This window comes from Myotis lucifugus, unplaced genomic scaffold, assembly GCF_000147115.1.
Source record: "Myotis lucifugus unplaced genomic scaffold, Myoluc2.0 scaffold_0, whole genome shotgun sequence".
In the NCBI taxonomy this organism is placed as follows: Eukaryota; Metazoa; Chordata; class Mammalia; order Chiroptera; family Vespertilionidae; genus Myotis; species Myotis lucifugus.
Genome location: NW_005871048.1, coordinates 48,698,121 through 48,723,196, shown reverse-complemented (window position 1 = coordinate 48,723,196; position 25,076 = coordinate 48,698,121). Strand labels below are relative to the sequence as shown.

Here is a 25,076-nt window from a genome sequence, read left to right as displayed (position 1 = left end):
TAAAAAATGCACCAAATATGAACTGTCTAAAAGCTAAGAGATGATTTCTGAGAGGATTGGGAGGGTTTCCTTTACTACCCTTTATCCTTTTCTATATTAAACAAATTTCAAGCCATGAAATGGTTAGCAAAATTTAAATGAAAATCTGCATTAAAAAAAAATCCAGACCATCCATAGATTAAAAGGGAGATGGGGAATCATAACTACTTGGACAATTAAAACTGAAATAAGTTTTCTTAGACTGCAGGTAAATCTCCCAGCAAATAGTAACATTTCCTTTAAAAAGAAACAAAGAAAATGAAAACATATTTCAATCTGCGTTCTTAAAGCAATGAAAAAGGATTCTTAAAAATAATGTATTGTGATATACTCAAATGTTCAAGAGTAAATGTCGACCTTGGAAGTGATGCTTCATTTAGGACTGAAAAAGGTTTTTACCTCCTGCTTCTATTACAGAGACCACCAGGCTAGCAGCGGCCAGGGGCATGCAAGAAGCCTGCCAAGCAGGAACACAATTATATTAAAGTCAGTTATTAATTCATTTCTTGAGATGAACAAAAGTAGCAGTATCACATTAACATAAATTTTTCAGGTTTTACAAGTAATCAAGTTTTCATTTTAATAGTATGTCACTTAAAAAGTCAAGTAATGTCAATTTTTAATGTCATCTAAAGCTTTCCATCCAAAGGTGAAAAAAACACACTCTTCATCAGGTTAAACTAGTGCAGATTTTTAGAAAGAGCCACAAATTAATTTTTATAAACTTTAAGTGTTTCAAACTAACGGGAACCCATACACCAGTATAAGTAATTTTGCTCAATAATTAATTTCCAATGGGTTTATTTAATTACCTTGACATTTACAAGCATAATTGAAATCCACAACATGACAAAGAACCCCTGCACATTAAAAAGCAATTTTAACATGCAAACTATAACTATTAGAAGTTGCACAATTTCTCTTTAACTTGACTACTAAAACACATATTTCTTCTGCAGTCATGTCTAAGGAAAAAAGATTGCTTAGAAAGCTTAACTCCATTGTAATTTATTAAAACTATCAGTTAGAAAATGAGTAATCAGGAGCTTATTACAAAGGCCAAATAAAATAAACCTTACCTTTATGTAGCCCCAAGACACTGACAGTAAATAGTTTGCTTCAGGCATTTTTGATTGATTATATAGAGACTGGATTCTAAAATATGTCTATCTTCAAAACCTTGATAGATTAACAATCTCCACTGGCCTCGGAGTGTGTGGGTTTTTAAAGATTATTGGGAATGAAGTATATATATGGAAGCCTTGCATTAGATCCCATCCGACATCCAGCCGTCTTCCCATTGAACAGATGCCACTTGTAAACCTCCAGAATGGAACAGAATTCAACGGCTATTCTGAATAAAGAAAATTCATGTGATAAAGAAATATCTAAAGATCTAAGGGTCTGCATCTTTCTCTCCCTGAGCTCCAGGGATTAATGAATAATGTATGCCAATATGCTTCGCTGCAAGAAAGATAAGTTCTGTCAAAAGCTACCAAATAAGGAACTGCAGGGAAGCTGGGGAGAGTGACAAGAAACCTATCCTATAAAACCCCAACTATGCACCAATTGCACTCCATCCCCGGCTCCATCAGGTCAGGAGGCGTGGACTAGGCCCAGGGTGCTTTGTGATTGGTTGGCAAGGGCAGACCTCTGGTAAACTTGTTTAAAAATGGTATCCCTGCAGTGAGGCTGCCCTGTGAATAGATGAATGGGGTTTCCCTCTCCCAGTGATGAATAACCACCATGAAACATTCAACACTCATAGTTCATTCTTAAATAAGGATTACCAATCCTTCTGGAGTCACTTCTATGAATTTCAATATTCTCTGACTTCTCTTTCTTCAAAATAAAGGCTGCTCTGAAAATGGCAATCAGGCATTTTAATTGCTTTCTCTCTCAAATCCAAAACAAAACAAGTGGCTTCCCTAGTGACACAGATATAACCGAAGTTTCTCCCTCCAACCAACATAAAAGCATACTGTGATTACAAAATAACAGAGTTATGTCCAGCATTCACAAATGGAAGTGATGCATTTCCTCACTGGCGTGGCGTGGCTGTTCTCAGCTCCTTTTGTCATGTTGGGTAACACTGCTTAGGCTTTCACATTACTAATTTGCTATGAAGAAGGGATTTTAAAAAATAGATTTTCTGTTGATGCCCCTCCTATTGTGCTATTTTAAAAACATCTTAGCCCTGGTTGGTTTGCTCAGTGGTTAGAGTATTGACTGCAGACCGAAGGGTCATGGGTTTGAGTCCCAGTCAAGGGCATGTAACTTGGTTGCAGGTTCCATCCCACCCGGGTTGGGGTGTGTGGGGGAGGCAACCAATTGATGTGTCTCACACATTGATGGTTTTTTTTCTCTCTTTCCTCCTCCTCTTTCTCTCCCTTCCTCTCTCTATAAAAAGAAAAAAAAAAGAGGAAAAAACATCCCCGGGTTTAACAAAAACAAAATAAAAAACCATCTTAAAATAACTTGACTAAAGTTCTACTAAGAACATAGACTCTGAATTAAAATCCTTTAGTGCATAATCCTCAACAAATAACCTCACCTCTTAGTGTGTTGGGCTCCTCATTGGTAAAATTGGGTACGGCCGTAGCTGGTCTCCAAAGATGCCTAGTCTAGGAGTATGAGAAATGGCTCACCTGCCCGAATTTAAATGACGGACTTGGAGACAGAAGTATGTCGACAATGAGAGGGCCTCAGTCCCATTGAACAGGGACATGTGGGGCGGGGAACATAGCCTATTTATTTAGTCCCTCCTCTGGTTCCTCATTGGCTGAGTACTACGGGGGTCACCTGTTTCCTCATGCATTGCCCAGGTCTTGCTGTCTCCCATGGGGCCATTTAAAAAAATTGGGCTGAGGCCTTTTTAGCTGCCTCCACCTCCCCTTGTCTAACTGAGGAAGACACCTTGGGGATTTCCACCTTGGTCTCCTCGAACGTGCTATTGGGATCCCTGAGTCACCCTGAGAGAATGTCTGACTATTCTGACACTGCCATGTTATGAGGAAGCCCATGCTAAATTTAGGAAGAAGCTGCTGGGAAAGTGACAGAGAAATGTGGTGGGGAGGAGAGGCAGAGGAGGGAGGGAGGGAGGAAAGAGACAGGGGGGTGGAAACGCTTACATGTAAAAAGTAGTTGTGTTCTAGGCTCAGATAATCATATGTGAATCACCTACATGAATGTTGCTGGCAGATGGAGCGATCCTCCCTGGTAAAGACTACCCTGTGTATTCCAGGACATCTAGTCTCCCTGGCTTCTGCCCATAAAATTCCAGGAGTACTCCCCAGTAAGTGTACCCTGGAATTTCTTGAATGTCCCGCAGTGTTAAGGATTACTGTTCTAGTTGCTTCAATTACCTTGAACTGTGACTCCTAAATCAGGATGGAGGATGCTTGAGGCAAGAAAGATAGCTCATGCTTTCTTTATAGTTCTCAAAGTGGTTAGTCAACCACAGGCATAAGATTCAACTGTATGTAAGTCCCTAATCTGTTCCAGTAACGGAGATGATGATGATGATAACAAGAAATCTTTTTGAAAAGCTCTGACCTAAACTAAGATTCATTTCATTTTTCCCATTATGAGAGGCAGACTAGATGCTCCTTCTCATTGCCATGGCAGTAGCAGGCTGCAGAAGGGACTAGACAACGCAGAAGAGAAATGTGGATGGGGCCAGAGAGATACCACTCTTAACGGTCAAACTTGGCTTCTGAAAATGTTAATGAGAGCACTGTAATGGGTATGTCACAACATTTATTTAGCACCTATATGCACCAAGAGCTTTATCTATTTTATCTCCAATCTTCACAACATCCTGGTAAGACATATTATCCCCATGCTAAGGTGAAAAGACAGGTACTTGCCCTGTATGTGACAGGGCTGAGAGGCAAATCCAGGTTTCTGTGAGTCTGTGCTCTCCATGGTGTATGAATAGCTCACCGTATAATTAGGCTGATGCAAATTCTATGATAAATGGCATGAATTTAGGAGTGGACCCAGTTATCCTTAATCCTGTGCTGACTCACAGTGTCTTAAAGTAAAGAACCACTGCTACCATCACTGTGGTCAGATCTCTGGACAGGATGGATCTTATAACTGTGGTCAGGGAGCTGGTGCCCAGACACAGGCAGCCTCGCCTGAAAGCGAGACCTACTTCTGCATGGGAGGCTGTGTGAGCAAGACAGAGATGCCCTCACACACAGGTGGAACTCAGATTCCCTGTCTGGTGACCTGCTGCTCTCAAACACCCAGATGGTTTTATATACCAACATGTGCACAGGTCCTGAAATAGGAAAAAAACACACATTTCTTTCAGCATTTAGTTCTCTTTTCATGTCTTTCTCTGATAATACTCCCCAGAATGTCTAACGTCACCCCTCTTTTACTCTTCATTTTAACTGATACCTCAAGCAATCACCAATCTTTCTGGACTATTTTAGGATATTTAAAATTCTGCTGATGGAGTTGAGTCATTGATATAGTATTAACACACGCTGGCATCATTGACATTGGAATAGAGGTCATGAGAGATAAGACACATTTTTGAATAAGGAAAAAGAAAAACAGACCAAATTATGAAGACACTGAGGCTCAGAAGGTCAAGTGTCTCCCCCAAGGTCACAAAGCCAAGCAGGAGAGTAAATCTGAACCAAGGGTGTCCGGCTTCAAAATATCCTAAATTGCCAAAAAGTATTTTAGGCATTAATCTACATTTAGCCTAGAGTCTACAAACAATATGTCTGTTAACATAATAAATTCTAACTTATACAAGATATTACTGTGCTTAAAATATTTAAGAAATATTATTTAAAATAAGTGTACTAACTCTTAGATTTCTCCAACCTAAGAGATTTTCCCAGTAACAGCACTGTTTTTGGTATAATTTACACATTTGGAAAATAATTTATTCTATAATCAGTCTATATTTAATTTACACCTTTTTATTTAAGGCCAAAGTTCTGGGAGTTGTTATTAATCAAGAAGCAAATCTGTATAAAGTGGGCTCTCACATATCCAATGCTGTTCAGCTCAACACACGCAAATCTAATTGCTAAATGCTCCTTGAAGAATTCTGAGGCAAGGTTAAACTACAGATATTACATATAATAACTAGAGCATACCAGTGTCTTTTAAATCATTAAGTGTTTCTTCTACTTCAACTGCCTTGAAAGTAGTTTTAGAGGCAGACAATAATCTAGAACTAATTTATAACCTATATTTTAAATAACAATTTTAAATCTATTTTTACATTATAAAAACTATACTGTCTTTGATTAATGCTAATAGTATAAAAACATTAAGTCAAGCAAGCCCACTAAATCTGTTTGTGTTTACTGCCCTCTAGTGATAATGGATCTGAATGAAATTTAAGGAACAGCTTTGTTCAAAAACAAAAACATACGCTACAAATACTACAGAGGTCTGAAATTAAGAGGAACTCGAGGTTGACGTTAGTCATTAGTAATTCAGGAAATAAAACAAATTAAATCCAAAATGTGGTGCCACTACATACTTAGTAGGATGGCTAAAATAAAAAATACAAACGCTTGCCAGGATGCGGAGCAAATGGAACTCTCATACATAGTTGGAGGGAGTGCAAAATGGTATAGCAACTTTTTAAAAACAGCTTGGAACTTTCTTATAAAGTTAATAAGTACACTGACTATATGATGCAACAATCCTACCCACCCTACTTATTTGCCTAAGAGAAATGAAAACATATATCCGTACAAAAACCTATATGCAAATGTTTGTAGCAATTCTACTCATATCAACTGAAACCTGAAAATAGGCTAGATATCAGGTGGTGAATGGATAAACAAATTGTAATACATCCAACTGAAATACTAGAAAGCAATAAAAAGAAACAAATTAATACATGTAATGTATTCTTAGTGGATCAATCTCAAAAGCAATATACAAAGGGAAAGAAGCCATTTACAGAAGGCTACAGGTATACTATGTGATTTCATTCACATAAATTCTGGGAAGGACAAAATGTAGGGATATTCAGGTCACTGGTTGCCAGTGACTGGGGATAGGGGTAGGGGAATGACTACAAAAGAGCAAGAGAAACCTTTTTGGGTGATGTAAATATCTATATCTAGATTCTGGTGGTAGTCATCCAATTGTATACATTTTTCAAAACACATTCAACCATACCTAAAAAGACTACATCTTGCCATATGTAAGTTATACCTCAAAATCTGACTTTAAAAAATGAGATGATGCTATCAAATTATTTTAATTCCAAATTTGCTTAACTGTGCCTAAAGAGAAATGAAAAAAATCTCAAGCATAGTTACATACCATAAAATAACAATTTTACTCTTTCAAAGAGCTCCACCACTATATCCCAGGCAAATAGGCATATGTTTGTCTAAAGTCCATGTTAGCTTTGAGTAATCTAATATATGGAAAATTCCTAATTAAGCAAAGCCTTTCGGCAATATAATAGCAGTTAAACTATCCTTATTAGGTATTAATATCATTGTTATTTTAATCCTTTGGAATAAAACATTCCCTGAAATGCCTTAGATATTTTCCTGCTTTCTTAAACCAACTGATCTTAATTCTTTAATGATGATCTTGGACCACGTTTACTCACTCATCACTGAATAGTCAACAAATATTTATTTTATGGTATGTTTATTGTAGGCCAAGCACTATGCCAGCTGGTGGAAATTAAAAGCAAATATGGTGAAATGGGTAGAGCTGCTTGCAGAAAACTGAATGGTCCCAACTGATGCATACATTTTTAAATTCTTCTTTCACTTTTTCTTTATAGCAGTGATGTCATTTTTCATTTCTTCTTGGTTCTTCTTCATTTCTTCTTGGTTCTTACACATATTGTTGAATTTGTCTTCCATTCTTTTCATCCACCTTATGACCATTTCTCTGAATTCTTTCTCTGACAGGTTGCTTGCCTCCATTTCGTTTACTTCCTTTTCTGGTGATGCCTGTTTTTCTTTCATATGCGGGCTGTTTCTTTGTCTCCCCATGATCTCTCTTCTCCAGGTGTCTGGTTATGTAATTCTCTCTCACCTTTATGTGAGAGGGTGCAGGGCTCCTCCGAATCCGTGTGCTCGCGCCGCTTGGGGACTGGTGTTCCCGGGTTCACAGCTGTTCGCTGGGTGCGGTTGTTGTAGATTCTCTTCTTTCACTTTTTCATAGGTTTAATTTTTGAGTCCTTGGTTGTCAGCTTTTTCTTCTTCTTTTTTTAAAAAATATATTTTATTGATATTTTACAGAGAGGAAGTGAGAGGGATAGAGAGTTAGAAACATCGATGAGAGAGAAACATTGATCAGCTGCCTCCTGCACACCCCCTACTGGGGATGTGCCCACAACCAAGGTACATGCCCTTGACCAGAATCGAACCTGGGACCCTTCAGTCCGCAGGCCGATGCTCTATCCACTGAGCCAAACTGGTTAGGGCAGCTTTTTCTTCTTATGGTCAATATAAATCAGCCTCCATATAGTAAATAAAGCATTCATTTTCTTCTTCCTATTACATTGGATTTTTGTCTAGAATGTGTTGTAAAAGCAGTAGTTCTCATTCTCAAAGAAGACATCCAGTGTGAAATAAACTTCTGATATAGCGCTAACCTTCCTAGAGATTGTGTACAATAGCATATTAAAGGCTTTATCAAGAACAGTAATGAGTAATCTTTCTAATTGTGTTTAACCTAGCATTTCTCAAACTTATTTTACTACCTAACTCTTTTCGCCCTTCACATTTATTAACAAGCAGAAATAAAAATACTACGATTTCAATGGAAATTCTTGTGGAAAGTAATGGGCTTAAATATCAGATAATAATCATTTAAAAATGATTATTTACTTATTCACTTAACAAAACAGTAAACAGCTACTATGCATCAGCATGGTGATACAGCAATGAGCAAAAAGACAAAAACAAGCCTTAGACAAAAAAAAAAGTGACAAATATGCTATTAAGTAGTCAGGACAAGCTGCACTGAGAAAGTAATATCTGAGATGAGACCCTAATGACTAGAAAGCCAACCAGAAGATTTGGGGCAGAGCTTTCTGAACAAGGGCTGAAGGAACACAGCCAGCATGAAGAAATAAGTATATCAGGTGAGATTAGAGGGGTCAAGGAAGGGCAAAGTCAAGATCAGGTAAGCTTGCCAGAGGGTATGGAACTTAATTTACATTTTTAAAAAGTTGTCCCTGGAGAGGATGGTTTGTAGGGGGGAAAGAGCAGATGGAAGAGGAGAGGAAGCACTGAGGAGCTAACAAGACTTGAACTGAATGCTGGAAGTGAAGAGATAAGAATCAACGCCTCGATTTGTGACTTGAATAGATATTTGGGCCATTTGCTGAGATGAAGAAGGTTGGGGGAAGTACAGATTTGGAGGAGAATAAAAAGGAGAAGAGTCCTATGAATTGACTGTAAGACAATTTAAAAAATATGAAGTTTTTTTTTTTTTAACGGTTGAGGGACATTTTACACCCCTAACCCCAATTCTTCACAGAGTTCTGGGTAAGGAAAAATGCCAGATAGTTGTTTTAAATATGCAGTTACTTTCAAAACTTTCAAATCCTCTAATGACATTACACTCTGATAGAACACTTTCATCAAATTATTTTAAGATGTTTTTAGACTATCCCCAAAACCCTTTTAAGATGTTTTTAGACTATCCCCTCAAACCAATTAACAGATAATTTACTTTTAAATCTCTTCTTCACAGTAAATTAGTAATATAAAAGCCTAAGCAAGATTACACAACATAACCAAAAGCAGAATCCAGCATTTAAGTCGGCAGTATTTTTATTAAGGTACTATGCCTTACTTGAACATTTTAGTAATTAAGACTTTACTAAAAGCAATAATAAGCACAATTAAAAATGGTGCAATAATGGGATTTTTCCCCCCGTAAGTGACAGTGACAGAATAGCAGAGTATAGGAATTCTGAGAAGTACCAAGGTATAGAGTGTAGGTTTCTCTAGTTGGCTTCACCAGAGTTAAAACCGTGGCCCTGTCTCTTATGAGCACTACAACATACAGTAAGGTCTTTAGGGTCTTTGCGTTGTGCGGAAGGAGTTGGAGAAATAAAGGTAATCTAGCACAGTATCAAGCAGATGTCAGGAGCCCAATGAACAATTTTTTTTTTTTTGTTAATCCTCACCTGAGGATATTTTTTTCCATTGATTTATGGAGAGAGTGGAAGGGAGTGAGGAAGAGAGAGAGAGAGAGAGAGAGAGACACACACACACATACACAGAGAGAGATACATTGATTTGCTGCCTCCTGCATATGCACCCCAGAGTGGGGCCAGGGATTGAACTTGCCACCCAGGTATGTGCCCTTGACCAGAAATTGAACTTACAACCCTTTGGTGCCCAGGCCGATGCTCTATCACTGAGCAACAGTGGTCAGGGCCCAATAAACTGTTTATAGTGTGACCAGAAACACTGAAACTTGTCATAAGAAAGACAATCTGATTAAAACAACTGCATTAAGATTCCTGCAATAATATCTACCCAATAGTTTATGCAATCAATGGTTTGTCTGCAAACTATTAGAATCATGGACACCAGCTGAAAATGCTTATGGAGATACCAAACAAATAGATATAATTTTTTCAGCATGCACTGACCTGACAAATGTAAAGACATCCCTATAATCCCAAAGGGCAATGTAGGTACAACTCCACAGGTGACTTGGGACCAAGGAGATCAAGACCAGTACCAATGAGTATAAGATGATGATTCTTTTACCTATGTGTTAGCTATTGTTTCAGCAAATCCTGTGAGCTTGCATTTAGTGTGTGGGAGACAAAATAAAGGAGCAAGTGCAGGAGCCACCCCACTTCCTTCTAGTGTGCCTTCCTGAGCTGCAGAGTCTGGACAATTAAAAACTCCGTATCCCAGATGCCCTTGCTTTCACATGTGATATAATTTCTTTTAATCAGATGAACCACTTCCCACAAATTAAACAGCTGTCAATCTAATTTTTGTTTCCTTGTAGACAATCTGCCTCTTCTCTCTGGCTGTGCTGAGATCTATTTGTTTCTGTAGGAAATACCAGGATGTGGGTTTCTTTAAAATTTTTTTCTGCTTGGGATTCAACTGAAATCCTAGAATATTTCCTTGTCTCCATTCTCTCTATTCTCTTCTTCTGGAATTCAAATTAGATGCATGTTGCCACTTTGCTGGAAAAGGAAACCTTGCCATATCTTAAAAGTACATATTGTTATCCATAAAATACAGCATAGGTTAGATCATCATCATTAATTCTATAGCAGTCATTTTTATTCAAAATAATGCTTTTAAGCAATTTTTAAAATTAAATATTACTGTTCTTATATCTTGAGACTAAATTATTGGCTCTAAAATACTGGAAAAACCAACGCGATTTATCTAATTGCCCCTAAAGTAAGATTCAACTATGTTTCTTCCAATAAATAACTCAAACTTGCCCTGGCCAGTGTGGATCAGTTGGCTGGATGTCATCCTGCACACCAGAAAATGGTGGGTTTGATTCCCGGTGAGGGCACATACCCAGGTTGTGGGCTTGCTCCTGGGTCAGAGTGCATGCAGGAGGCAACTGATGGATGTTTCTCTCTCACATTAATGTTTCTCTCTCCCGTTCCCTTCCTCTCTCTAAAATCAAGGAAGTCCTTAAAAAAAAAACACCCCTCAGACCTAACATAGTTTAAAACATTATTTAACTCATATTTGTTCACACTTCAGGAAAAATGGTTGTTAATAACTACCTTGACATTTATTCTTCTAGGATACTGCCTATGTTATATCGTTATGATGGGAGAACATAAGTTTTGCTTCTGAAAATAAAGGTGATAAGAAAAGAGTAAAATAATACACTTATTTAAAAGTCTCATTTCGTCTATAAAACCTTTGGTGCAGATACATGTCCTATAGTTACCAGACCCCTCCAAAGAAACAAACCCCTATGTAAGCCTAAATACTGGATTGTGGTTAACTGAAGCCAAAAGGCATAAAACAACGACAGAAAAAACCTCATAAGGATTTATTTCCCACATGAAAATGGTACCTGGTCTAGAAAATGACCAAGTATCAAACACAAATAATAAAGACACACCAGCCTAAAAATCTCATTCAAAAGTGATGATGTCAATAAAAGACCTAAATCAAGGTCATGTCTATCAACAAAAATTTTTATTTGCCACAAGATAAAAGCCTTGACAAAAGTAACACAGGACTGATTTGTTCGGGGTCACTTCATCTTTTCCTGTGCCTTGTTACGGCATCCGTAAAGTGAAGGAGGTGAACAGGTAGATCTCACAAACCTCTTTCACCTCTATATCCTTTCAAATTAAAAACCAAAAACAACTTTTATTAAGCATACCAATGTTTGATTTCTCTGCAAAGTGGCTGTCAGCAAGTGGAAAAGGAAAGGCATCCATCACCTACTCAGTGACTCATTTTCAACTCTTATAACAACTACACAGCTGGGGAGTTTCTTTTCCCTCCGGTATGGCTAGTATCAGACGATGACTAAGACTTCATCTTAGGCTGGAACTAAGTTCAAGGTCATTTCATCCACTCTTCTGTTTCTCAACCAGATTGTCATTTTAAATCTGTGCACTGATGAAAAGGTTTATTTTTGGTTCTTGTTCCTAGTTGCCCCAAGAAGAGACACCTAGTAACCTGATACTGATATCTGAATCATTTAGAGGGGTCTTAGAGGCCATTTAGGTAAGCAATGCACCGATTTTTAGACAAGGTGGAATGAAGATCTATCTACACAAGACCCTTACAACTCTAATAATAGTTTTTTTGTGTGTGTGTCTGCCTTCAAATATATTCTTTCAAAGTAATCATAATTAAGTGGTCAGTGAGAGTGTAAATAAGAATATGCTATCATAGAGTGCTAGGTAACGGAGCTAAAACTAAAGTAAACAAACTCAGTAGGCCATCACATATGCAAGCTAGTGAGGTCCCATAAATCACCATGCTGAGTATCAGGATTTCAAAGGCACACTCTGTGGGCTCTGTCATCCAGGCGTGTTGATTCAAGCTCCAGTTGCATTGGGTTACTTATATGGCAGCATATAAAGTTCACCTTTAAGTTTAAAAATAGTTCCAGTCCTCATCCCTACTAAAGATAGGCCACAATGCCTACTATGTGTGTGCACCACACTATGCACTTGACACAAGTTTTCATGTCATTCTCATAATAATCATGTGAAGTAGAGTTTATTAGTCCTGATTTACAGAGAAAACAGGCGCTCAGAGAGGTTGAGGTAATTTAATTATCCAAGGCCATAACTCTAGTGTGGGGTGGATTTATATCCAGAAGATAAATTGTTAAGCTCATTGGAATAAGGAAGATTTAAAGCGGAATCCAGATAAAGATCCATATGTGTCATTTGCTATTCTGTCCCACTTTTCTTTTTTGGCATCCAATAATTACTCATGAAATACTACAGTGAATCAACTTATACTGATTTTGACACAGTCTCTCTTCACCGTGTTCCAGCTTATACCGTGCTGCCCCATGCTCTCCCTCCCAGACAACAGGTTCCTTAGGGGGTAGCCCAGCAGTTGGATGTGACAAACCACCCATGCTGCTACTGGGCCATGACTCAAGGAGGCAACAGGTGAAGGAGGTGAAGCCAGCTATTGGTGCTAAAAAAGACTCAAGCCTCAGAAATACACTCTGTCTATAAATCTCCCCTCTTCAGTCAGAACTCCCACCTCCCTCATCCCCACAGCCAACTGTCTTCCCATAAACAGACCCTCACCTCAGGGGATTTCTTTTTTCCTTCAAGGCTGTCCCAAAGGTTTATTCCAACCAGGTTTCACCATATGAATCCTGAGGTGTAAAGTAGGCAGGAACACAAACTGGTCAGTCTGCCTCCAGCCAAGGACAACTCTGATCCCAGGCCAGCGCAGTCAGATATCCCTCCTCCTCCCACCCTTCTCCTTCACCACCTCACTGTCTAATACAGCTTTCTCCGACCTTTCTTTCCTTCAGTCTTTATTTCTCACTCTAGCCACGAGTCCATCTTTCCTCTCCATTCCCCCAATAGGCAACACCATAATAATTGTCTATTTAAAATTCTGACACCTGCTTAAACCTCCCCTACGTTTATCCTATCTCCCGCTGACTGATCAAGATTTATGCTACCAATTCTACTCACCCAACCCTCCAAATCCCATCAGCTCAGAATCTCAGATCTGCCTTAGTCAATTGGTCTTCTCGTACCACTGACCCCCTCATCCTTTAGTTTATATCTGTGGCCTGTTAACTACCTGCCTGCTAAGTTGACTCCCAACCTAATGCTGTCTCACTGGCATACTTTTCCTAGGAGCTAGGTCCTTTCTGCTCTCATCCCAATATGACACAGAGAACAAGGCAGGCAGAATAAGCTGCACAATAGGATTCCCTTACAGGAATTATATTTGCTGAAACTGCTCTTACAATTTGGAATCCAGAGCTCACTAAATAAATTTAAAAAATTATTAGGACATATTTTGAAAATGCAGCCTGAGAACAAACACTTGTTTTTCTATCTCCTTGTCCTCCCCCCAGATGTTACATTCAGAAAAATAATGATCTCTGCCTGTATTAAGAAGTATATGGCTCGTGGACAAGTTTAATAGAGCATCAGTTTTTCATCTTTAAAAATGTGACAGATCGTTTTGGCATGTAGTGTACTGCTTCTGGGACCAAATGTAAGGTTTGAGGTATGAGAAAACATCAGGATTATGCCTTCCATTAGAAAGTAAGGTACATACTAGTGTTTTCCTGGTTAGTTATCACAGCCTGCTCATGTGTGTCACATAGATAACATTAACAGGTTTGAACACAAGGTTAAGGTAACAAGTAAGTTTTCCACTGAATATTTCAAGTCAGTTTCAACAATATGCCCTGATGAGAATGACAATACTTAACATCTTTGGTATAAATTTGGATTTTCTGTATAATTCAGTATAATATATCATTCTTTAAATAGACTCATGATAATTTAATTTTTGTATAATCTTTGAAAAATCAGTTCCCACTGTAATGATATCTGTTCTTTCTCTGTAATGGGTTTACATTGAAATGATCAGGCAGAATGAAAGGAGAGTAACAAAAGGAGAACACTTCAATATATCCTCTCTAAATATTTTTGAGAATATTATTTAAGATACCTTTATTCATATTTAGGTCTAAAACAAAAACAAAGCACCAAAACACCACTGTGCCCACCATGGAAAGCAGCCTTAAATCAGCCAGTCATTTTCTGAAATGAAGACGACAATATCAGCTTACACTTATTCCAGGGTGGCAACCTCATCTTTGCCTGGTTGCTATGGACACTTCCCTATCAGGCCTGTGCTTTCTACTCTCCAGGCCTGCTTATGACAGACAGAGGTGTTTCCTATTATGGTGCCTATGTCTGCACAGCACACTCCTTTCCAGTAATATAAAGCAGAGGCTGCCACCCGAGGGATTACAGTGCAGCAGACCAGAGATGCTGACGGAAACCCAAGCGTGCCTCAGGCAAAGCTGCACAGGATGCTCCCTAACAGGCAAATGCCAACCAGCACATCTTTTCTTCCCAATTGGAAGGGAAAGTATTCAGATGTCATTTTTAGTTGAAACAAACCTATAATAAGAATGTTACTGCTAAAGTAGATAGAGAGGAGAGAGGACTATTAAAGGCCACCAATATAGCCTGTATGGTTTTTGTTTGTATACTATAAACTTTTAATTTAAATGAGATTAGACTAATCTGAGCATAAACAATGCTAAAATTTCTGAGCCATGGGTGTCTGTAAGCAGAACTGAGATTCTTAAATGGGAAATGATCAGGATTCTTGTCCGTGAAAGAAAAACATCTTTCTTGCAAGACATCAACTATAATGCACAGACTCCAAGGTGACAATAGCATTTACATGAACAAACATCCTGCATATTGTACTAATTTATATGGCCAATTACAAAATGATATATTGACACTCACTGGTTTTAGGTTATAAGGCCTGTAGAGGCTTCATCAATGCATGGTAGAAAATTCACTGTTTATGAATTTAACCAGTTACTGAATCCATCTGCTTATCAGAAACATGGCTTGTATTAAATTTACATCAAGAGAAAAAAAGTGTCTCTCTCACCCATACATCATGAATATGAGTTGAGAAAAAGGCTACACAGGTAAACCAAAATGATGCAGAGACACTCTAGGAAGTGAATTACATTAAGAAGCCAGGAGATTTCTAACTACACAGGTAGTACTAACACATCTCAGGCTTGGTTCTGAGATGAAAAATAGATAACAGTAACAATGATGCTTTGAAATATTGATCATGCTAAACACTACCGAAACTAGCAAAGAACAAAGTAGGCAGGAACAGATTATATTTTCATTTTATTAATTTATACGACTTCTACTCAAATGACATTACACAGAAAAATTAGGACGACTTTCTTCAATTCTTTGACCAAATGTTTAGTAATTCCCTTGGAAAAAGTCTGAAAAATAGTAAAATTGAAACTATTACTCATAAAAGAACTTTAATCTTCTAAGCCCTCTTAAGTAAAATTGACCTTAGTTCCTAAAATTGATCAGTAACGATTCCTACAGCAGAGAGCAGAAGCATTTAAAGGTGCATTTCAAGGATCACCACTGCAATACCATTCATACAATTCATCCAATATTTATTGAGCACCTATTCAACAAGACCTTGTGTGCGATGTTACTGAGGCTGGAGAAATAAGACTAATGACCTAATGGACATTGTAAGTGTACTAAGAATAAAAAAGGAAAGAAATATCGGACTAAGAGTTAAGAGAACTACTACAAAGTCCTGTGGAAGATCAAAGGAAAGCGATTACATCCAATTAGGGGAGGCAGGGCAAAAGGCATGGGAGAAGATACAACAGAAAAGACTTCTTAGAGCAGGTAGCCTTCCAGATAGACCTTAAAAGATGATTAAGATTTATTTAATAAACTTTTTGTTTTAGAAAAGTTTTAGAGTTACAGACAAATTGGGAAGATCAGTGCAGAGTCTCCATATGCCTCACACCCTGCTTCACCTATTATTAACATCTTACATTAGTATGGCACATGTGTCATATTCATTGAACAATAGGATGCATTATTAACTAAAGTCTATACTTTACTCAGATTGCCCTAATTTTCACCTAATGCTCTTCTTCTGTTCCAGGATCCCACCCAAGACAGTATGTTACATTTGTCTCCGTCGGTCCCTCTTGGCTGTCACAGTTTCTCGGATCTTCTTAGTTTTTGATGGCCTTGACAGTTTTGAGGAGTACTTGGTCAGGTATTTTGTAGAATGTCCCGCAACTAGGAACTGCCTGATGTTTTTCTCTTGGTCAGGTGGGATTATATGCTTTTGCTAGGAAGACCATAGATGTAAAGTACCATTTTCATCAGATCATAAGTGTACCTACTACAACATGGCATCACTGTGGATGTTATCTTTGACTACCTGGCTGAGGTAGTGTGCGCTTGTGGGGTTTCTCCAGCACAGCGGTACTCTACTCCCTCTTTCCCTATTGTGCTTTCAGGAAGGAAGTCAATATGCACAGCACACACTTGAGGAGTGAGTAGTTTTATGCTCTCCCTCCTTGAGGGTTGAGTAACTACATAAATTATTTGGAATCCTTCTGCACAGATTTTCCTATTCTCCCCATTAATTATTTAGTCAATAAAGTATTTACATCAATATGACCTCATGGATTTTATATTTTTATATTTTGGGTTATGATCCAATACTCACTTTCTTGATTGAATATTTCAAGCTCTGGTAATTGGGAGCCCTTTCACAAATTTGCTCTTATGTCCCTTTGCTATGTTCCCATCAATGTGGAGTTTTGTTTGTTTGAGCACTTCCTTACCTTCTGTCACTACAACATGCTCCCAGTTCCAGAATCAGCTATTTCTCTAAGAACTTGTGACACCTCTGATTGGGCAATGGTATTAGAAACCAAACTGAGGGTGCTAGGTGAATTCATTGCTACTGGGGTGTCACTCTTCAGGCCCCCTCAGGTGACTGAGCAGGGAAACATTTGTACATACACTAGGAAGTTAAGATGTTGAAAGGTGCAGTGAGATGCTATGTCCTTAGTATATTTTTCTTTGCATTAAATAACAATAAGAGATTCTGTGCCTTTCAGTCTCATTCAGAAGAATAACAGGGATACATTCATTTATGAAAATAACTGGCTAAACCAGCCGTGGGCAAACCAGACCCGCCAGCCGGATCAGGCCCGTTTGAAATGAATAAAACTAAAAAAAAAAAAAAAGACCGTACCCTTTTATGTAATGATATTTACTTTGAATTTATATTAGTTCACACAAACACTCCATCCATGCTTTTGTTCCGGCCCTCTGGTCCAGTTTAAGAACCCATTGTGGCCCTCGAGTCAAAAGTTTGCCCACCCCTGGGCTAAACTATTCTCTAATGCTATCTGTATTCCTCCAAAAGTAGCACAGAGAGTTTTAGATATTCCGGCAAAACTTCAGGCCAGATTGATGGGCTGTTCTGTAAAATTACACAAGAAACAAAAGGTAAACTCCTTGAAAAGTCACTGATGGGAAGCAAAGTAAGTGAAAAATCCAACCGTCCTCTTCGGTTAGCATCAACATCATTAGGCCACCATTCCCTCTTCAAAGCTTGTTGTAAGCGTGTACCAGTAGGTATCGGGATAGCAAAGAAACACGTTGTTAGCTCTCACCCCACAAAATAAGAAAAGACAGATGGTATTTCTTTATAGATAGAAATAAATGATTTGACATTACTGAGTATCTACTATGTCTCTGACTCTGTCTAGACAATTTCCATCTTTTAATTCATTAAATTGTCACAGCAACTATCTAACAGATGAGAAAACCGAAGCACAGAATTACAGTAACTTGTCCAATTTATATCTAATAAAGGCAGAGAGTGAATCCAACCCAAGAGGGTGCTCTAAATTCATAGACTGTTCTGCCTGAGGAATGAATGTCGAATGAATGAGAGATTTCTGATGATTAAATTTGGCTTTTTCTCTTCTAGTGGGGAGATCCCATTAATGTCAGAGAAGGATAATCATAGGTTGTTTAAAACAAATTTTTCTAACCAACCATGACTCACCAAATTGTTCTTGTTGGCACTTTAGAACGGTATATCCAAAAGTATGCCAGTGTCTGTGAGTAGTAAGCAAAATGCTTTACGGTGGTGTAGATGAACATTTTCTCATTTTGTTACATATCAATTTTAATGTATACTAGAAAAAATATAACTAGGACTTCAAATTCATGCTTTTATGTACATCCTTGCTTAAGATGAGGCATTCAGGTGGGTATTTGCAATAAAAAAGAAATGCTTTAAATAAAAACATTCAACCTGTAGCAATTGCGAATGGACACAGGAAGTCTGAGCAACACTAATTTAGACTGTTACTACAGAAGAGAAAGGTCATGTTTTTCTTCTAAGAAATATTATTTTCTTACATTGCAAGGAGTATACGGCACATGGTTTTCCTCCATCTCTTTTTAAAACACATTCTAGACATTGGAAAACTTACATGCAATGTACTGACCACCCAGTATGTGCTATGCACCAAACTGAGCTTTGCATACATTGTTTGATGCTCTCAGCAACCTTTTGATTTTATTTTCCCCTTTTATTGTCTCCATTTATAAATGAAGAAATTGAGATTCAGAGAAGTGAGGCATGTTTCCCAAAATATTAGGTAGGAAGCTGCAGACAGAGCTGGAATATGAGACCAAGATCACGTGACAAAACCATCTATGTTCTTTCCGCTCTACAAAGCTGCCGTAGGCATCACGGGTGTCCACGCCAGTCCAGGGAGTAAATGTCATTCATGCTCATCCAAGTAGACAAAGTGTAGCAAAATAATAACAAAAAGCCCAGAACACTAAGCATTAATAAAGAAAAGTATTTCATTAAAGATAAAGTATCCTCTCTAACCTACTGTCATCCCCTTTAACTCATTTTTTAACGAACAGAGCAGAATTGTTTGTTGTTTAATCAAATAGCAAGACTCACTCCCCATCCCTATACAAGTGAATAAAAGAAAATGCCTTCCTGAAATGTCTTTTAAAACTAGTGTGAGTATTCAAATAAAGGGCAACCCATTTCTATATTTCCTAGAAAGATGACAGACTAATAGAGCCAATGAAACCATCACAAGTAGCCAGGTACCCCAACGCCGCCCGGGCAGAGCTATGCCACCACAAAATAAGCCCCCCGCTATTTGCAGTTTTAGAGGGTTGGTCTCTTTCTGAAAAAGATCAGATTCTATATATTTTATGGATTAACTGAATCATAACATTTATAGCATTTCACATCTGCCAGACAGGTGTATCTTAAATAATAGCTACAATTTATGTGACTATCAGAAATCTTCTTAAATTGAACAAATGCATTATCTATCATCCTTGCTATTTGGGGAAAAAAGTGTGTTTAATCTATCCATAATGTTGGGGAAAGTTCTATTTTATGTTGGTCAAGGCTTTTGTTTTGAAATGAAAAAGAAAAAAGAAAAACACACACAAAAAACCAAACCCCAAAACATAGTTTATAACGCTCTAAGACGCTACCTCTATCCGATAATTAAATCAAAATGTAATAACTGAAAACAATTTCTCTAGTAATGACTAATTTACTGAATCATAAATTAGAAGTTTTTTGATAATTAAATTATTAGGGATATTCTCAATCCTTCATAATAAGTATGGCACACATGTAAACTACATAACTCTTCGCCAAATCTACTTTTATTAAGTAAATGAAAAAGCAAATTCAAAACATCAATAAATTTATTTTCTATAGATACAGAAAATACCTTCTTTTAAAATTTAAAGTTTTCTTTAGGCATGTTTATTAATTCTTAACAATTCTCTTATGACTATGTCAACAAATTTTAGTATTTTAATGTAGAAAATGACTGTCACTTGATATTTGTTCTTCATAAAATTAAAACACCTTTTCCAACTAACTTCAACTTCCTTCTTAGCAAGGAAGTTTCTGTTCTGTAATATTCACGTAATGCTGAAATACCTTAGGGTTTAACTACCTCTATAAACATCCTATATTCATTCTAGCACCCCTCTTTCCCAGAATAAAACATATCAGCAGTCATAGAAAACTCTAGTATATTTTTGTATGCACTGCCTATTAAACAGCAGCAGGGGGAGCAGACAATGAAACACTAAGAAAAAGCACCCCAGAAAGCAATGTAATTTATGGCAACAGAAGCATGATAGAGATATTTCTTGAAAAACAAAGAGACAAAATAAATTCCATAAAGAAGCAATGACCACGTTTGCAATGTTGGCCTATACACATCTGGAATGCACTAAAGAACAGCCTTCAGTCTCTTAGAAGGATGCTTGAATCCTAACTTCAAGACATGCTTTCAGCTTGAAGCACAGTAGTTTCCAACAATGACAGGACAAGAAACTGCCCCAAAATTAGACAGAGGAAAAAACCCCATGTTTTTAGAGTGGCATATTTTGAGGAGAAATCAAAGTGATTTTGTTTCCTCCTTCAAACATTCCTGCACCTACACTGGTGAAGTGGGCGTTATTAGGTCACAAGTGGATGAAGTTATAGGGTTCAAGTTATAGCATAATCCTTGAAAACCCTGAGGCTTAGGCTCCTGGCCTGTCCTCCTTGAATCCTCAACTGACTTTCTATAAGAGAAGGTGACCAAAAACACTGTGAAACTACTCTGCATTACAAACATCTGGCAGGATATTCTAGCTTTGCAAAATCTGTACAAAAGGATGGAAATGTGCCCACCGATCCCAGATAGTTTTATACGTTCTAAAAATGAATAGGAACTGTTTTTTCAGTTATATTGTAAAACATAGTGTTATTTGGCTTTTCTGTTTGGAATTCTGTAACTGGCACGTAAGAAAAGACTAAACTTCTAATAAGAACTTCAAAATGTTTATGTCTATATTAAACCAAAAAAGTGTCGATATAATTTAAGCATTTTTATAATACAGAAATGTACATTAAGGACAGTTATTTAATAATTATATTATAAAAATCCATAAACTTAAAATGTCAAGCATAAATTACAATTGAATGTTAAAAAAATATGTTAGCCAAGTAAGCAACCAATTAAGTTTGACCTAAAACTCAAATAATAATGCCAACAACAACACGTATAGTGCCTACTATTATCAGGCACTATTTCTTACCTAGCTATTTTCTAGCTATTTTATTCTTTCAACCTTCTGCATTAGCCTTTCAAAATAGATATGGAGTCCACCTTATGCGAAGGAAATTGAAGCTAAAAAAGTTAGTCAGTTCTCTGATGTAACTCAGTCAGCAAGGAACAACATTATGATTCAATTTCTAGGTCTGTCTACCTCCAAAGCTTTGAGACGTCACCAAAATCTCCCTCAACTGTAGCAATGAGGTTCCAAAGGAAATCTGTACAAATCTCAAGTGGATTAATGTGTTTATGAGGGCAAATGCTATAGATTTAACCACTCAAATTAAATGCCATCTGGAGCCTCTTACCCTACTTGGTACATGTATTACGCCAACTCTGGCCTTGGACAAGAACTCAATAATTTTCCCATCTCAATACCATCAATAAGCATTATGCACATTACAACTCCCATCAGGAAATATAGCTAGTTACTTCTAAAACATCATTTAAAAACTGCTAATAATTTAGATTCTTTACATTAGGATTTTTAAAAACATATGAAGAATCTGTTAACCCAATTAGCTAAATGGGTTTGAAGAATCAATTTCCTTCTTCCTGACACCCAAATCCCTCTTCATAATAATCACCATAGAGATTTAGTGATTATTTGCATAATCTATATAATCTATATAATCACTTACAAATCCTAGTCCTTACTAGTATTTTTATTATTTAAATCTATTAGAGTAACTTTAAAAAAAAAAAGCCTCAAGAGAGAAGAAAACAGAGAAAGATGTCATGACTTTTCAAAGCAAAAATAACCTGAACACATTGGTTGGTGCAAACAAGTATATGTAAAAAAAAAAAGATGGTAAGAAATAACCCAAAGCTATGTTTAAGACTTACTCATTCATACTCAAGGGATATCAGACAACCTAGTGGACGTGTGATACAAGCTGTCACTATTCCATTTCTGACTTAGGCTCACTCACGGGGACCTTCAGATCAGCTGCTCCAACTCAGTTTACAGCTCATGTGGATGTGACTTACTCGTGCCCTTGCTATCAAACAGAAGGGTCACTTTACAACCTTTACTAAGAGCTTTTTTTTTCTTCCCCCTTTTATGCTAATCCTTTTTCATCTATAAAAAGTTACACGAGCTTGGCACTCATTTAGAAATGAATGGGTTAAAAATGAATGGCTTAGACATTAAAAGTTTAAGCAACAGCTACATCTGAGTTGAAAAAAAAATGTAATGTTAAAAATAAGTGTCCCGTCAGTAATCATTCAACCATAAGACATAGACTGCTAGAATGACTATACTTTGAAGAAGTATTTTCTCAACCTAGATTGCACTTCAACCAAATAAACCTGTATATTTACACAGTCATAGTCTAATTTAGGGTCATTCACAATGAAGATTAAAAAATAAAAATCCCTGTCTTATGTGGTGCCTTTAAAAGAAAGGAATCATTTTGAGTAATTATTGTGACAAAGTTTTATTTTTCAAATCTTAAATTGTGGATAAGGTAATTACTTGACAGTTGTCATATATAGGGGATTATTAGAGTTCATGTTAATTTTTAAATCAGAAGACAGGTTTCATCATAAGAGTATGGATTTTTGGGGAAAGTAACTGTAGCTGCATGGGTTCATTTTGCTGAAAAATAACAGTCAAATCATCTTGAAAACATAAGCAATTGCCTTCAGGTGCCTTGAGGCTCTGCTCTTTCTTTTACTAGACAGAATTAACCAGAGAAGAGAATTCAGAACGCAGGCCCACTGCAGAATGGTCCCATTCAGCAGCTAGGACAATGAAGATACCCAGCTTCTGTCCACTGCTATTATGAATCAAATTATGAACAGACAATTTATGTTTTAGAAATTTAATAAATAAACTAAGAATTCGTAAGCCAGATGAGAACAATGGCACCTAATGCCACAGCAGGGAGCAGGAGAGCAATAACCAATCACTTTAATGAAGAGCCATACCAAATTTAGAAATGAGGCCCAAATGACCAAAAAAAAATTTACATTTGATCAGCATGCTTATGGGTAAGTCAGCATGCTTATGGGTAGGTTAGTGCCTGCAGCCAGTGACTGGAGAGTCCCTTTTATTTTATTTGCAGGTAATGTTTCATTTAAAAACAATGCTGTCTATGTAAGCATTATCGACAGATAAGACAAGTGGCTGATACGCTATGGTATTTTTAAAAACCGCGTGAGAAAAAAACAGGTGGGATAAAAACTACAGCAGGCTAAAACAAAATAAAAAGCATCACTCTCTGAAAAATATGTGCACATAAACAGTAAAAGCGGTATACACTTCGTGACCTTGTAAATAGGTGGCTCAAAATTAAATATCTTTAAGAGGGAACTGTTACTAATTGTCACACAAAGTTACCCAGTCCTTACTGGTTGAATCTCCTGGCCATTTGCATCCAATATCCTCCTTTCCTATCCCCTCAGCCAATACTCATAAAAACATACATAATCAATTATTTCCTTACACAACTAAAGGCAAAAAAGCCCCACAGGAATTCTGAGAAATACAGCAAAACAGACAACACTCTACCTTGCTTTACCGCTGAGCCAGACTGAAGGTTACTTCTCAGCCCCCCAAACTCCACTAACCACCAAGACCGGCACGTTAGCAGATAGGGCACAAACACCCCATTGACTTTCCAAGACTCAAGGGAAGGAACAAGGTAAAGATCATAATGGTATTTTCTATCTTCGCTGACGTTTCTTCTGGACAGGTATGGCCAAGTGAACATACAAAGGGTCAGTTTTTACAGGGTACCCTGACCCCTAGATAAATGAGGGCTAAGGTTCCAAGTTCAGTTTGAGTGATGACATCAAGAGATTGCACTGACCTCCAGCCACTCTTATTTCCAACTGGGAATCCCAAGAATACCCTTAAACATGCAATGCCCAGGGACTCGACTGGGTTTCTGCAGCAAGGGCAAAGTGTCACGAGTCTTCCATCTGCCACCCCCCCAAAAAAACCACTGTGTCCTGGAGGTACTGCCATCAACGATGTCAAAGCTACTTTTGCAAAATGTTTCCTTTATCTGGAGTGAGTGGAAGAGAGAGGGAAGGCACAGAACCAGGGACCTCCCTCGGAGGGAGCAGAGCTGCCAACAATCTGCATACATTTCCCGGGGCCACTGGAACCGGTGGCTTCACCGGCGTGGGAGCCAGCCGCCTCCGGACCTCCGTGAGAGCGGAGCAGGGCCTTACCTTGTTGGAGGCCATCTCACTGACGGAGTGCCTGGTCTGCAGGGTCTCTAGCTGGTCCAGACACCAGTCCAGCTCCTCCAGGGTCTCGCTGGCCAGTTTCTGGTAGGCCTCCTCTGCGAAGAGATAGGGAAAGGGGGGCTCAGTTCTCAAGCGCTTCACGGGGCTGCCAGCGAGTTCAAAGGGGGCCATCCTGCCGTACCCCGCCATGCTCGGATGCCCGGTGCCCGCACATGGGGGCTGCTCCTTCATATTGCCGAGCCGGGCGCTCTGCTAGCGGGGCAGCCGGCCTCGGGACGGCACGGGCTCTCCAGCTTGGCGTCTCCGTTCGGCGTCCGGGGAGGGCGCGCGGAGTGCGGCGAGCCAACTTTTACGCGGAGGACACACGGGCCAGGAGACCACGATGCGACTTGGAGACGGCGCGGCGGGTCGGAGTCCTAGTCCTTGAGGATGACGAAGGGGGTGGCGCGTGCGCCTCGGAGCCCGCCCCGCGGGGAGCGGCTGGTCCAGCGCCCGATCGGCCCGGCGGCCAGCCCGCGCCGCGGCTCCGCGCCCGCCCCGCCGGCCGTGCCTCACTCGGGGCGAATGAATCAGCCGCGGCCGCGGGTGAAGCGGCCACCACGTTTCCTGTTTCTTTCTCAACTCCGCGG

General features: G+C 38.5%; 1 protein-coding gene across 1 annotated transcript in view; it reads right to left on the bottom strand.

Moving 5' to 3' along the window:
* Nucleotides 1–25,076, bottom strand: part of PDE4D (phosphodiesterase 4D) — a 1,252,971-nt gene that overhangs the window by 20,702 nt on the left and 1,207,193 nt on the right. The window contains 1 exon segment of the mRNA XM_014452711.2: nt 24,430–24,542. Coding sequence (XP_014308197.1) covers nt 24,430–24,542 — 113 coding nt within the window.